The sequence below is a fragment of the Penicillium taxi genome (assembly GCF_028828555.1).
Source record: "Penicillium taxi strain IBT 34144 chromosome Unknown utg000002l_segment0_segment0, whole genome shotgun sequence".
NCBI classification, from domain to species: Eukaryota; Fungi; Ascomycota; class Eurotiomycetes; order Eurotiales; family Aspergillaceae; genus Penicillium; species Penicillium taxi.
In genome coordinates, this window is record NW_026643204.1 from 336,918 (window position 1) to 351,521 (window position 14,604).

General features: G+C 46.3%; 7 protein-coding genes across 7 annotated transcripts; 2 read left to right on the forward strand and 5 right to left on the reverse strand.

Moving 5' to 3' along the window:
• Nucleotides 1–798: 798 nt before the first annotated feature.
• N7495_002053 (dihydroorotase) lies at nucleotides 799–2,000 on the forward strand (the record flags this gene model as incomplete). The annotated part of the gene is made up of 3 exons (XM_057204723.1): nucleotides 799–853; nucleotides 911–990; nucleotides 1,065–2,000. 3 exons carry the CDS (start codon nucleotides 799–801, stop codon nucleotides 1,998–2,000), a joined length of 1,071 nt encoding a protein of 356 aa, XP_057065330.1.
• Nucleotides 2,001–2,057: 57 nt separating this feature from the next.
• Nucleotides 2,058–3,180, reverse strand: N7495_002054 (MIND complex subunit MTW1; the record flags this gene model as incomplete). The annotated part of the gene is made up of 3 exons (XM_057204724.1): nucleotides 2,058–2,657; nucleotides 2,723–3,049; nucleotides 3,127–3,180. 3 exons carry the CDS (start codon nucleotides 3,178–3,180, stop codon nucleotides 2,058–2,060), a joined length of 981 nt encoding a protein of 326 aa, XP_057065331.1.
• Nucleotides 3,181–3,631: 451 nt separating this feature from the next.
• On the forward strand, nucleotides 3,632–4,108 carry N7495_002055 (uncharacterized protein; the record flags this gene model as incomplete). The annotated part of the gene is made up of 1 exon (XM_057204725.1): nucleotides 3,632–4,108. The coding sequence occupies one exon, from the start codon at nucleotides 3,632–3,634 to the stop codon at nucleotides 4,106–4,108; it is 477 nt and encodes a 158-aa protein (XP_057065332.1).
• Nucleotides 4,109–4,214: 106 nt separating this feature from the next.
• N7495_002056 (CENP-X/MHF2 family protein) lies at nucleotides 4,215–5,051 on the reverse strand (the record flags this gene model as incomplete). Its single annotated transcript, XM_057204726.1, has 2 exons — nucleotides 4,215–4,262; nucleotides 4,314–5,051. 2 exons carry the CDS (start codon nucleotides 5,049–5,051, stop codon nucleotides 4,215–4,217), a joined length of 786 nt encoding a protein of 261 aa, XP_057065333.1.
• A 116-nt stretch (nucleotides 5,052–5,167) lies between these two features.
• Nucleotides 5,168–5,886, reverse strand: N7495_002057 (uncharacterized protein; the record flags this gene model as incomplete). The annotated part of the gene is made up of 3 exons (XM_057204727.1): nucleotides 5,168–5,623; nucleotides 5,683–5,741; nucleotides 5,793–5,886. The coding sequence occupies 3 exons, from the start codon at nucleotides 5,884–5,886 to the stop codon at nucleotides 5,168–5,170; spliced, it is 609 nt and encodes a 202-aa protein (XP_057065334.1).
• Nucleotides 5,887–6,161: 275 nt separating this feature from the next.
• N7495_002058 (MIF domain protein) lies at nucleotides 6,162–7,278 on the reverse strand (the record flags this gene model as incomplete). The annotated part of the gene is made up of 2 exons (XM_057204728.1): nucleotides 6,162–6,881; nucleotides 6,946–7,278. 2 exons carry the CDS (start codon nucleotides 7,276–7,278, stop codon nucleotides 6,162–6,164), a joined length of 1,053 nt encoding a protein of 350 aa, XP_057065335.1.
• Nucleotides 7,279–8,798: 1,520 nt separating this feature from the next.
• N7495_002059 (uncharacterized protein) lies at nucleotides 8,799–11,737 on the reverse strand (the record flags this gene model as incomplete). Its single annotated transcript, XM_057204729.1, has 3 exons — nucleotides 8,799–9,879; nucleotides 10,336–11,506; nucleotides 11,599–11,737. The coding sequence occupies 3 exons, from the start codon at nucleotides 11,735–11,737 to the stop codon at nucleotides 8,799–8,801; spliced, it is 2,391 nt and encodes a 796-aa protein (XP_057065336.1).
• Between the last annotated feature and the right edge of the window lie 2,867 nt (nucleotides 11,738–14,604).

Genomic DNA, 14,604 nt, shown 5'->3' on the forward strand with positions numbered 1-14,604 from the left:
ACGGCGTCGGGGTAAAGATATAGATATAGCCCTAGTCCAGTCTGAGACTGCATAGAGATTTAATATGTATTACAAACTTAATATCTCGGTTTTTTCTCTTTTTTGTCAATTCACATCATTTTTGGCGAGCGCTTTCCTATCGTGAGGACATGGGCGCGTATCCGAGGAACAGGATAGGGGGTCATCTGCAGGTAGCTAGCCAGGAGAACGAGTTACAGGATGAACGAATTTAACGAAGACTGATTCGCATAGCTGCATAGCTGCAGAAGTTAAATTCCCAGGGCTGTGGGGGAAACACAGCGTAGTACAACCATAAGGCTGGAGTGTTTGACAAAAGTCGGGCGCCAGCCTGCAGACTTGGCAGGAAGATTGGATAGCAAAGCGCTAATGAAATTAATTTTAGAAGCAGCTGAATGATCGTCAGTAGTTTTTGGCTGTTATTTAGAAGTGTAGACTCTCATTCGTGCTTATGAAAAGCCTCTTTCTGAATTGTCAGAGTGATTCTAGCTTTTGATAGGCCGCAGCGAAGCGCCCGGCATTGGATTGTGACATGAGGACGATCGTGTTTCGGCTTTGGAAGGAAATCTCGTCCATTACCATCTGGTTCTTCAAATCTACATGTACTGTGTAAGATCGTTCATTATCAAATCCTGGCATCCGAGTCTAGTCAATTCGATAGAGCAATGGCTAAAATGCGGTGTATCGCGGGGAAACGATTCACCGCCCGGCAGAACCAGAAAATTTGGCGGGGAATCATCAGCATCTTGGCTTGTTTCTTCATTGATCTAGACCATCACAATGCCTTTGTCTAAGTTGCAAGGGGCTAAGCTCCCCGCGTCCGCTGACTTTCATGGTATGTACTATCAGACCGAAGATTGAAAAAAAAAAAACAAATATTGACGATGGCTAGTCCACCTACGTGACGGTCCGATGATGGAGTTGGTGACTCCCACCATCCGTCAGGGTGGAGTGAACACTGTCTTTGTCATGGTAAGGGACATTTGACAGTCAATTGAATTCAGATTCATGCAATTATAAGAACAATGTTGTAACAATATTCATAGCCCAACCTGGTACCACCCATCACCACTGTTGACCGTGCCCTCGACTACCAGAAGCGCCTGCAGGCCATTGAGCCCAATGTCAACTATCTCATGTCGCTGTACCTGCACGAGACAATCACCCCAGAGACAATCATTGATGCCAAGAAGCGTGGCATCACTGGTGTCAAGAGCTACCCGGCTGGTGTGACGACAAACTCGAGCTCGGGCGTTGTCGATTACGACCAATTCTATCCCGTCTTTGCTGAGATGGAACGTCAGGACCTGATTCTGAACCTACACGGCGAGTGCCCTTCCATTGGGGATGTGACTGTCTTATCAGCCGAGGAAAGATTCCTGCCAACTCTGCTTGACCTCCACGCCAAGTTCCCCAAGCTCCGTATCATCCTGGAGCACTGCACCACTGCCGCAGCTGTGGAGGCTGTCAAGAAGTGTGGCCCTACCGTTGCCGGTACAATTACTGCCCACCATCTGTCCATCATCATCGACTCTTGGGCGGGAGACCCATTCTGCTTCTGCAAGCCTGTCGCTAAGACTCCTGCCGACCGCGACGCTCTTCTTCGGGCGGCAGCCTCGGGCAATCCCAAGTTCTTCTTCGGATCTGACAGCGCACCACATCCCGCAGCTTCTAAGCGCGGTGGGGAGAAAATCGCCGCCGGTGTGTTCACTCAGCCGTACACAACCCAGGTTGTCCTCGATTCCTTTGAGCAGGCCTGCGAGAACGGCGTTCTGAAGGAAAACGACATTACCCCGGAGCTTTTTGAGGGATTCATGAGCAGGTTCGGTCGGGCATTCTATGGAATTGGTGATGAGAAGAAAGAATTCATCACCCTGGAGAAGAAGGGCGAGAAGATTGCACAGATCCTGCAGTCTGAGACAACTGACGTTGTCCCCTTCCGCAAGAATCAGGAGACATGGACCGTATCATGGTCTTCGTAGAAATATGTCAACTTCAAATTTAAACACATTTCCTTAAGAGCGCAGTTGTATCACTATTTAGGATCGTTTCTCCTGGGTGAACATGCTGGCCACGTGTTCCAGGGCCTGGGCCTCGGAAATGTCAATGCGACGACCTGCGACAACCGAGTTGCCATCATCACCCATGGCAAGCTGTCCAGCCCGCTCAAGGTGTAGCTTGATCCGACTTTCGATGTATTCCTGCCGTTCATTGCGCTTAGTTTTTGTCTCGATTGCGACCGTAGAATTTGGTAATGATGCCAACTTCGGCCGAATGTTGAGAAGGGTTGCTTGCAATGCGGGGAGTTGTGAAAGAATAAACGTCGTATTTGTCGTGAGCGGGGTGTGCTTGACATTTGATCCAGCATCGGCTCCAATACGGAGTTGACGTGCAGCTGGGCTCGAGGTCAGGAAGGACAAATCCAGAGTTTCTGCAGAGCTGGTCTCCTGGGTAGCGCCGTCTGTTTTGGTGGTTTCAACGGTGGACAGGACAGACCTCAGTTGAGAGATCACAGCATCATTTCGAGCACGTTCCTCCTCCAGAGACCGATTCAACTTCCGAGTCTCAAGTAGTTTCTTACGCAGCGCATGAATAGTTTCCGGCGTGGGTGCATCGGGGGATGTTTCAAATGAGATTCCCTACAAAACCAAAACAGTAAAGTCAATTCCAACCGTACAAACATCAAATAGACATCACCATTTACCTCGTAATGCTTGAGCCTAACCCATGGCAGTAAGTCCTCGGGCACAGTGAGAATATTTCTCAGCACATAGATCTCAAATTTATCAAAAGCCTTGTCCGCATTGGCCTCTAGGAGAGTTTCCAGCTGGTGCAGGCCATTCTCAATCTCGAGCTTCGCCTCGGGGTAAACAACGTTGCCATCCTCATCCGTATCTGGGATGGTGGAACCATTGCTGGCGTGCGCAAAGCCCAAGCGATCGGGTGGAGTATTCAACAAGCCCGACTCCAAGCTTGAAATGGCTTGATAAATCAGGTTATTGATCGAGTTGATAATATCATCTATGAGAGACTACGCCATAAAATTGACCAATGAGCTAGCTGTTTTTTTTGCTCGCAGGAAGCGCAAGGTCTCAAAGAGCGACTCACCAAGGGCGTGTAGCTGAAATGCTCGGTGAGCAGGGAAGTGGTCGCATCGTTCATGGTGTGTTGTTCAGATCGACGCGTTGAGGAGGGAAAGACACGAAAAGACGCAGACCGCTTTTGGATCCTTATCTTTGCCCAAACATTCTTCACCTGATTTTCCAACTGGACTCAACTTCGATTTAAAATATGTCGTGCTGGGTTTAATTCTCTTGATGTTTAGATATCCGGAATCGCTGATTTACTGATTCAATGATTCAATATTTGTGCCTGGTTGTCGTACATATTTGAAATTGGACTCTAATCCCGTCCATGTCCGAGATGGCGACGTGGATAATTGAAATATCGGATGAATGTCTGGCAACTTCTTGACTTCAGGTTCAGTTTGCCATCGATTCAGTCACTAACTATGTAAACCGTAGCTATTCCTTATTCCCTTCTACCCTAACTGCGATCTCCCTTTCAAATTCGCATAAAGAATAATCCTTGGAAAGCCTGCAATTGAAAGATCATGGCAACAAGCCCACTTCGAGTGTTGGTGATTGTCTCACAAAGAAGCACACTAATATCCAAAGCGCGCGATTCACCGCAAGATATGGTACCCCTGGCCCTTCGACTCTTGAAGAAAAGCAACATGAGAGCAGAAGGAATTGAGACACGATTGCTCGCGGTTCAAAACTGGCCAACACGCATCTACATCGTTTTCGACATCGCCAACGCAGACTACGATGCGACACTAGGTCATCTCCCAGAACAAAACCGACTCCCAGTAGATGTCGCGCGTTTCAGTAAGAAAAGACTGGCGTATAAAGCGAATCCATGGGTATCGCAAAGAGTCAATCACGATATAGCAATGCTTCATAACGCCAACGGCTTCGGCACTATCCCGCCCTTTACGGAGGATCATTCGCTGGGCAAGCCTCCAGCATATCGCAATCCACGAGATATTACAATGTTGCGAGTCTCGTACATTGAGGATTTTTCATGAGGATGGGAAGTGTTTGGTACAAAAGGGTATTCCGAAAGAAGAGCATGATATAAAGGCCCAACGCCGTATCGCCGTATCGTTGCACATTTCTTTATTCATGCACGCCTTAGAAGTCCATGATAAGCTGCGGTGTCAGCATTTCGAGATCTTCGACCTATCCTAGTATTAGCGATCTAATGCAATGAGCTTGGAGTGTAAGACATACCTCTAGAAAATTATCCACGAGACCCTTCTTGCCCGTTTTCCCATTCGCGAGATTCCTCTCAAGCGCTGCACGAGCAATAGCCTCTCTCACGAAGATATCAATGTATTTCCCCATCACAGCATCGGCATCCTTCGAGATCCTCGTCTTTTCATTCTGGAAATGATGATGCAGCAGTTTGGTGATCAACTTGGGAGGTATTGCCGGCTCCTCCAACGCTACATCTTCCTGTGTATTTTTTGTAATGATTTCTGCAAGAATGTAGTCTGCCTCTTGCGATGGTGAGCGTTCGCGGCCATTATTTGAAGCTTCGGCCTCATCGTCCGAAGCCAACTCGGATGGAGTAGCAGGTAATATTCTGGGGGATTCGGGGCGTGGTGTTGCTGATTCGGATTCGGATTCAGATTGGTCACGAGAACGCTTGAAGCGATTTGGGGCGTTGGCAGGTTTGGAGAGTGACTTTGATGAGGATTTTGTTGGTTGTGTATTCTGTTTGGCCTTGGCCTTTCCCTTGCCCTTAATGTTTGCGGTGATTGGTGATACCGATGACCCTGCTGAGGCGGTGCGACTGGGAGGTTTGAACGGGAGTCGACGGCGCTTTTGCGTATTTTGGGCTTCACCAACCATATTGGGATCGATGGTGTTGCAGGTTGCTGATGGGAGGTTGAAGATAAGAAACGCGGGCGCGATGGGAGACGCGTCATCAGGTGACTCGGACACGAAACTTGAACGAGTACACATTCTTAAACCATTCGATATAAACTTGATGGAAGCATTTATTATAGAATTAATACTAGCCATATGAATGTCTTATACTCATAGGCTGTGAACTCGCCGTTAGGGCTGCTGGGCTGGGATCAATATACAACAGCCACATCAAGGTCAACTTTTTCTAAAAGGCGTCTAGTTCTCTCCCAAAAAACCCCGAAAAGGCCAGAATTGAAACGACAGGCCATTAATTGTCCAGGGGTGGCTTCTTCAAGATAAAAATTCCGCTCTTCAAGGGTATTGAGCTGTATTTTCAAGTGATGGAGTGCAGCGTAAGTGCTGTTGACAATCAGATCAGGCGGATCAGCTCGCTTGCCATAGTCGAACGACGTGAATAGACAGATCACCCAATGTCCTTTTCCACCATATCGTCTGTCCAGTGTCTGGGGAGGGATAATCAGAGCTGTGCCAACGGGGCGTCGAACAGAGATTAAGTTGTCGCTCTCGTTATTGTTCTCAGCCTTCAAGTTGACCACGTCATGAATGGTACGGTTGCGTATATGTCCCAGACAGTGGTTCCGATAGATTCCATATGCGGTGGGATACTTGCGTATTTGCGAAAGTCAGTAGAACTCGACATGGATGGTATTGGCGCTCAACCAACCCTTTCTTTGAATTCTTTTGCAATGCCACTTCCCCATATCCCGCGAGAGTTGCAAGCATCTATGATTTATTAGCTTCAACCCTTTAGTGCCTGAAGGGACATCCACATACGAATCAAGGCTGAACCTTCAGGTGCGTCGAACAGGTTGCCTGGAACCTCTTTCGCCTGACTGTAACTTTTCTGTGATATAGAGGATGTATCCATGTTGCCTTCCTCTGGTTAAAGGATTCAGAAGAAGTATAATTGACTGGTACGGATTACTCCGCAGAACTGAATGAATAGTGAAGATAGAAATGAACGGGTGTTTCGGTGTCAGAGACTCCACTCCTTAGGGTCTGCCTATTGGTCCATGGCCAAGTATAACATTAAAGAATACAAAGATATCCATTGTTAGGATAAGAACTGAACGATTGCTAGGTCTCCTTTAATGTCATAATTCGTGGAATAAACTCAATGCCCATACGCTTCGTAATCCATAATTAAACCGACTCGGCCTTGTGCTCCTCGGTCAGTATCTGTGTCTTAGACAACGGCCCCAGGTCCTTCGTATCCTTGTCCTGGGTTTGCTCTTCGTCCTTCACTTTGGCTTTGTCTCTAAGCACACCTCCCTTTAGATGACGGCGCACAAGATTTCGAAAAGTCTCTCGTCCGAAAGATTGTCCATTGTACACATCCATTGCCTCGCCAAGCCTCTCATCCAAGAGTGAAGATCGAGCAGCATCTTCAAGCACAGATGGTGAGTTGTCCGTATCAATCGAGTTTAGAGAGGGCGGAGCGCTACCCTCACTACTCGACTTCATACGCCGGGACACGGAGCGAGAGATGGTCTTGAATAGACCCACATTTGCATCTTGATAGCTGCAGTCCAGTCTTGAGATCAGAGCACCAGCGGTAGATCCACCAAACCCCAGATTGTCCTCGGGTACTGCGGTATAGATGACGATACCGTTGCTAGGTGGAATAGAGAGCAAGTCTTGCAGAGCGCTCTGAAGAAGGCTAGTGTTGCGAAGGTTGGTGATCGGGGCAATGAAACTGGGAATGGCAGAGATCTTCAACAGATAAGCGGCATTTGTAGTGGTGCCATAAAACAGCAAGACATTCTGCTGAACGGTGACCAAAATGGATGCTTCAGGCCGCTGATAGATCTGGGCCAGACGAAACATCAGATCACCGAGGAGCTTGAGTTCATTCTCTTTGACCTGGAGTGAACGGTGAGTGTCAGATATGTGAGCAGTGAAAGAGGAAGGGAAGCTTGAGACTGACTTTGCTGTTTGTTTTCAGTTCCGCCACTACTACTGCATCACGTGCAACCTGGCCCTGGGGAGAGTTGTAGGAGCCACGGGTTGAAAAAGCCTCCTCATAGTAGGCAGACTTCGTTTTTGTGATCGGTGAGACGACACTGTCGGGAGTCGCACACAGCAGCTGAGGGTCTGCAATATAACGAGTGAAGTGAGCAATATTCTCATTGTGCTGGTCTCGAGGAAACAACGAAGGCAGCGGGCTTGGTCGCAGTATGTTGCCTGTCTCAGGGATCTTAGCCAAGGGGAGGTTCGTCAAGTTAGTTGTCAGTCGAGGGAGACTCTTCGCTGGATCCATGATTGCAGAGCAACTGGAGATTTTTGAAGAGATGAAGCAAATTGTGAAGTTGTGAGAAAAATGAAATGGATGATGTTTGGAGATTGAACAACGGAAATTGGAAAGGACTACCCAAGTGGACAGGGAGTAGGTAAAATCCATCGCTCTTGGTTCAATAAACACAATCCTCCATTCTTTCATTCAACATGAATTCTTAGTGTTATTCTACACATGAAATAAATGAATCAAGATTCTATCAATTGACGTTAACATTGGATAGTACACCGGCGGTAACACCATTGCTCTCACAACTGGTATATAATTATTCATCTCTACAAGAAAATAAAGCCCGAAACCACCATCAACCATACACCCACATCTACCTTGGTATGGTACTATAGAACAGCAGAACAAACTTGCTTTACAAAGACTTATTTGACTATTTCCTCGTGCCCATGTCACATTGACCTGATTACTTTGGCCAGTATGACCTTTTCGAGCCAATATACTTCTCAAAGCCACTCAGCTTTGCATCTGGGACACCTGATAAATCTCTACATGAGATACTGAAAACCGTACCGGATAAATCAACTGCCTTCAACCGTACAAAGGTAATCGTTTGGTGATATGCTAATTTGGATATGATTTCGGATGGATACATCAAAAGCTGTCGGGAAAGCGAAAATGATGGGGAAATCAACATCCAAGTCCCAATCTTTGGTCCCTTCTAGCAGGTGGTGAGGAGCAAGCCTTGAAAGTTATTCTTCCAAGGGGTATTATATAAGTTAACTAGTTGTAAAAGTCAAATGTAGTATATTTGAAGCACTATAAAATATATAGATCGAACTTCTCAGCCCTACCTCTATACCTAGGTATTATATATTAACAGGGCTCACCCGGAACGGGGCGCTGATGTACTGTATTTTTCGAGTTCTTAACGACTGGCTAGATGACGCATATATAGAGATTCTCGGCCATATTCGTAAAGGTTGTGGAGAATAATCTCGAGTATTTATATTTGAATAGCTTCGTCCCATTCATCCGATATTCGATATTCCGGAGGGAACATTGGATGATGGTCAGGCATTTATTGATTTACTGTCCAAGGCTGGTTCAAAAATTTCGTCTATTTCCCGACATGAAGGTTCGGACTCTAGTAGGATTAAGATTATTCCTATACAAATTCAGTCAAGGCAATGAACTTACTAGATACATAGTATGTTTAGAGAGAAATGAGATACTGAGACCAGAAAATGTACCTTTCGTCTCTATTATAATTCTCCTGCATTGCAATAGGTTAATTCAATAAATTCTAATTAGAAATAAACACGGTTTGTTTAGATTCTGGAAGTTGGAGACAATTTATCATCATACTACTTTATAATCTTGACTATCAGATACTATAGAGAGAGGATACACATGCTCGTAAGAAGAAGTGGTGATGATAAAAAGATATGTATGGAGAGAAGAAAACGTGAGAGAAGCTCCTCTGATTCCAGGAGTTCTAGATATAGTCTCGAAAAAATATAGGAAGAATTTAATTAAAGAAAGAAAACCAGACAGCTCAAGGCAAGCCCGGTGAGCATTTGAACGAGATTGGCAGGCCGAGTAAAACCAGCACCGCCAGTCCACGAAGGAGCGATAGGACCGGTACTAGTAGCCGATTGTGTGAAGGCAATAGGAGAGTTAGTAATCATAGTTGAGTAAACAGGTGTGGAAATTCCCAGGCTACTAGCTCCCCTTGCAGGCGCACTAGGTCTGTGGAGAGTTGCGGAGGTACTCTCTCCAGGAATGATCTTCGTAGTAACCTCTTCCTCGCCAGTAGCGGTAGCAGCAACATCAACAGTGTCAATAGAAGTGGCGATGGAAGAATAGGAGTCCAAAGATAATGTTGAAGCGATAGAGCTCTCGACCACTGAGAAGACAGTATTTGAGACTGGTACTATCTCGGTAGTTACGAAAGCTGACTTCAGAGATGCTGGACAGTCATGAATGCCGGATGGGCAAGCAGTCACAGTAGCAGTATGAGTCGAGAAAACAGTTGACGTAGTCAGGTCGGTAGTGTGAGCGGCCGATCGAGTCAGAGTAGGCATCACAGTTGCAGTAGTAGGAAATCCGGCAAGCTCATTTGCTGTCACCGGGCAGATAGTTGTCGTCAGCAAAATTGTCTCCGTGGTCATGGAAGTTGTCTTTAAAGATGCTGGGCAGTCATCCACGCCAGATGGGCAAGCAGTCACGGCAGCCGTACGGGTAGTGAACAAAGTCGATGTAGTGTATAGATCGGTGGATGAGGAAGCTAAAGTAGCTGTTGTCGTAGCCTCACTTATGGTAGCGGTCTCCGTTGCAGTCACTGGACAGATGGTTGTTGACAGTACAATTATCTCAGTGGTGGTATAGGTTGTCTTCGACCTTGCAGGGCAGTCAGTTACTGAAGATGGGCAGGCAGTTATAGTAGCAATTTGGGTCGTCAGAACAGTGGAAGTCGTCAACTGCAAACTATCTGACGGAGTGGCACTACCAGACAGAGTGGCACTGTCAGACAGAGTGGTACTGCTAGACAGAGTGGTACTGCTAGACAGAGTGGCACTGCTAGACAGAGTGACACTACCAGACAGAGTGGCACTGTCAGACAGAGTGGTACTGCTAGACAGAGTGGTACTGCTAGACAGAGTGACACTACCAGACAGAGTGGCACTACCAGACAGAGTGGCACTACCAGACAGAGTGGCACTACCGGAGGCTGTGAGTGTGCCTGACGAGCCAACAGCAACTGAACTCAGAGGTGAAGTTTCTGGTATATTCATAGACGAGCTAGACTGAGGTGTGAAGCTTGAAGATGGGATCAGCTGAATGCTAGTAACTGAGCTAGGTAGAACAATCGGGCTTGAAGATTCAGCAGAAGAAGAGATCGGTGCCCCAGAGGCTGATGAAGAAGAATTCTTGATCAACGTTGTTGATCTACTTGGAGTAGTGCTTTGTGTGCGAGTGATGACTTGACTAGTAATTGTAACAGAGGTTTGAGTCTGTGTCAGAATGCGGCTTGAAGAGGCCGCAATAGAAGAGACTGGCACAGAAGACAAGACTGGCACAGAAGACGAGACTGGCACAGAAGACGAGACTGGTGCAGAAGACGAGACTGGCACAGAAGACGAGACTGGCACAGAAGACGAGACAGGCACAGAAGACGGGACTGGTGCAGAAGACGAGACTGGCACAGAAGACGAGACAGGCACAGAAGACAAGACTGGTGCAGAAGACGAGACTGGTGCAGAAGACGAGACTGGCACAGAAGACCAGACTGGCACAGAAGACAAGACTGGTGCAGAAGACGAGACAGGCACAGAAGACGAGACTGGCACAGAAGACGAGACTGGTGCAGAAGACGAGACTGGTGCAGAAGACGAGACTGGTGCAGAAGACGAGACTGGTGCAGAAGACGAGACAGGCACAGAAGACAAGACTGGTGTAGAAGACGAGACTGGCACAGAAGACGAGACTGGTGCAGAAGACGAGACTGGTGCAGAAGACGAGACTGGTGCAGAAGACGAGACTGGTGCAGAAGACGAGACTGGCACAGAAGACGAGACTGGCACAGAAGACGAGACTGGCACAGAAGACGAGACTGGCACAGAAGACGAGACTGGTGCAGAAGACGAGACAGGCACAGAAGACGAGACTGGTGCAGAAGACGAGACAGGCACAGAAGACGAGACTGGTGCAGAAGACGAGACTGGCACAGAAGACGAGACTGGTGCAGAAGACGAGACTGGCACAGAAGCTGACGAAGAGATTATGACCGATGGTGTCGGCGTAGGAGTTGGCGTGAGAGTCGTCGTTGTGCACGATTGTGTCGGAGAAACACGAGCCACTTTGAAGTTGTCGACGTATACGTTGAAAATCAGAGAAGATTTGTACGGTGTACAGGATATATAAAGATTGAGATTCATGCTGCTAGACACTGGTGTATATGTACCACTGTAAGTTATCGGAGCAGTAGTCGCTTTATTGAGCTGTCTGACTCCATAATTACCAATCAAGTTGGCTGTGGTCAAGCTATCATGGTGAAGATAAACAACGCATTGCTCTGTTATACTGTACGCTTGGGAGACTATGCCAAAGAAGTCCATAGAGATGGCATATTCATGGCCAACCTCCAGATTGCTGATAGTCTGTCCCATTAAGAGGTATGAAGCGCTTGAAGGAACGAGCCTTGGCATTGTCAGTGGAAACTGTTCGAGTCTGAAGCAAGCTTGGAAAGCACTCACAGAGAATTGGACCCGTCGCTGGAGTATGCGTTGCTTATCGAGACCGAACCTCCAGGGCTAGTAAATGACCATGCACTTAAGCCATTTTCAAAAGAAGGATTTACTACCACATTCGGCGAAGGGACGTCCAAACAAGTGACGACTTCTTCAGCTTGGACAACGAGTGGACAGAGGAAAGTTACAAGGGCCAGTGACCACCAATTCCGGAAAACCATGGTGTTGAGCTTACTACCAAGGTGCTTTCGCAGGTAAAACGAGTGAAAGTTGCCGTATCGGCTAATGAGTGTATAGCACCTAGATAGAAGGACGGAGTATATATTAAAGTGCTACTGCGCCTGTCTATATAAGATCTGGGAATAACCAGACCTTGGCTCGCCAAATTTTGCCTGTAAGGGTTACTTATAGCCGGTCCAAGATGCCATGCGATCTTCCACATCCACACGTGAAACCTTAGCAAGATATTTACTTACAGAGACTTTGGTAATATTTAGGGGTAGTATTCAGGGGTAACACTCGTATATTGAGTGAGGCTTGCTTGGCATCATTGGAACCATGGACCCTACAAGCTTATCTATCGGCAATCCATTATCATTTATGTAATTCCATTCCACTAACTCTATAATCGATAGTCGTATTCTAGCTGAACTCAAATTTGTGTGTAGTCCCCTTCGCTTATGAACATCTGCTGCGGCAAGAACTAGTTATAGTTCATAAAATTGCCAAACGGATAACGATGTATTCCATAGGCGAGCGAAACACTCAAAGTTAGTGGAGCAGGAAGGTCAAATTCTACGTACTAGGTACAATGAAAGATGTTAAAAATAGCAAGTTTGATTTACTTGGGTAAAAGCTATTACTACATTTAAATTATTTAAATTACTCGGCTTTACGCTCCGCGGTCGATTGAGGGACAGGAAACATCGCTCGTAAATTTATGTCTATTAACTGAAACCGAAGATAATATGCTTTTCTGATGAATATTCTCTCTAGATGGTCGTAGCGTCACGCCTAGATATGTTGAATTGACTCTACTTCTCTCTAAACGTGTTGCGCACCTCCTACCTAAAGTAATCCATCTCTTTTTCGGAGAGGACTAGGGCCTAGTTTAATGCTTCCTAATAATATCGAACACTTAGGTCTGGAAGTAGGTTACGTAGCTATGTAATCTCAATCTTCGTCCTCTGTCTAAAAGCTAACTGGTTCTGTCCCATTCCCTATCTGACTATTTTTAATACGCACCCTGACACCAATTTCAGAGCTATCTGAAAGCAACTCTGACTTCTGGGATTAACTCCCGCGCTTCAAATGGCTTGAGCGCATTGTCTCTTCGGCCAGCAATTCTACCACGTCCCCTGGATTTGGAGAAACTCTGTAAGGGTTGAGTTCCAGTATACTTTATGAATCCGTAAACTGAGAGAGTAATCGTACAAGACCTTGAGTACAGAAGCTGGTCCAGCAGTATATTATATTCACAACAGTACAGTGATTAATCCTTGAAGGAGAGCTTCAAGGATCAGTCAACAGCATACATTTTATACCCGCGAAGACCACCTGGTCTCCAAACGGGGAACGGGGATGGGCTAGTCTTTTGGTGCGCTCACCGATCACCGACCAGGATGCAAGTCTACTGCCTTTATCGACTTCTACCATTCAACGAATATACCGCCTGCTGATTGACTGACCGACACTCTCTCCGGCTGATCCATACCAGCATTCAGAGAACGAAATGCCGTCAGCTCAAGCGAGTGTTCACATAGGAACTGGTCCTGGGCATCCTAAGGGTCCCTCAGGATTCATCTGGGTCCTGTAACAGACTCACCGTCCCAGAGTCATGAGTTTATTCCTATAGGCCCTCTCGGGGAAGTGTTTGCGCCATCCCCGAGGAAAGTTTTTTTTTCCAACTACCTATTACTATGTATACGGAAGCCGATAAGCGCAAAAACGAATAAATCCCAAAAACATAAAACATAATACGTATTTTACGACTGGCAGAATGTTTTATTACCTGTATCGCCCTAATTCTGTTAAGTCATCCCAATCTTGAAATTCGACCAAGTCCAACTCCAACTCCAACACCATTACGATTTACTAGTAATCAGGTATAATAACGCATTCAATTGCATTGATTTAAGCACCTTTAAAGCAAATATAGAAAAATAGACGGGCATATATGAAAACCAATGAGATCTAAAGCAACTCAACATCTTCTTCTTCTTCTCAGAGTCCGCTCGCTTTGACGGCTTGGCCACGCGCGTTTGGCTGAGCCATTAGATACAGCTGGAGTAGTGAGAGTATCTGGAGAAATGATGGGATAGTTAAGCTCAATAGTTGAAGATGTAGACGGCGGTGGCGGCGGCGATACTACTATCCCACTTCTACCATTGTACCATTGTATATCCTCATCCTCATCTGGTAGAGTAGTCATAGATTCATTCTGGTCTATGGCTGAGAGCGTTCGTAGAGATTCCCTGTGCGATGAAGATTGCAGAGTTGATTGAGGCTCAATCGATTGAGATTGAGATTGGGATTCAATCCCTTTGCGACGATCAATGATAATATGGAGCTGATGCTGCTTCTTTTTATTAAGCGTCAGATTTTCGCAAAGATCTTTGAATGGGTAACAGAGAAAGTTGGAATATAAGCCAAGAAGAAGCTCAGGTTAAAGATAACTATTAGGTTTTCTCCCAACAAGGTTCACACTGCTTACAATCTTGAATTGATCACTGTATTATCTCTCAAGACCGGCTCTTCGTAGCTCTTCCTCATTGAAACCATCACTTACAAATATCTTGAATTCAAGAAACTCATTGACATCTAATATCGTCAAATAAGAAGGATATTCAAAAGATGCAGTGATGTTGAGCCGATAAAGCTCTAGTGGCTTCTCCCATACATAAAGCTGTACAAATATTGGATATGTTTCAGGCGGCGGCGGGGGAGGAGGAGAAGGTTGACGAGAAGGCAGTGGACAAGTTTGACGGGGACTAAGTCCCATATAGCTCCTTCGAGCAGTTTGAGCAGTGCTGTGTTTATATGGGATATCGCGAAGGAAGGGATTATTGTTCGCCTGCGCACGAATTGG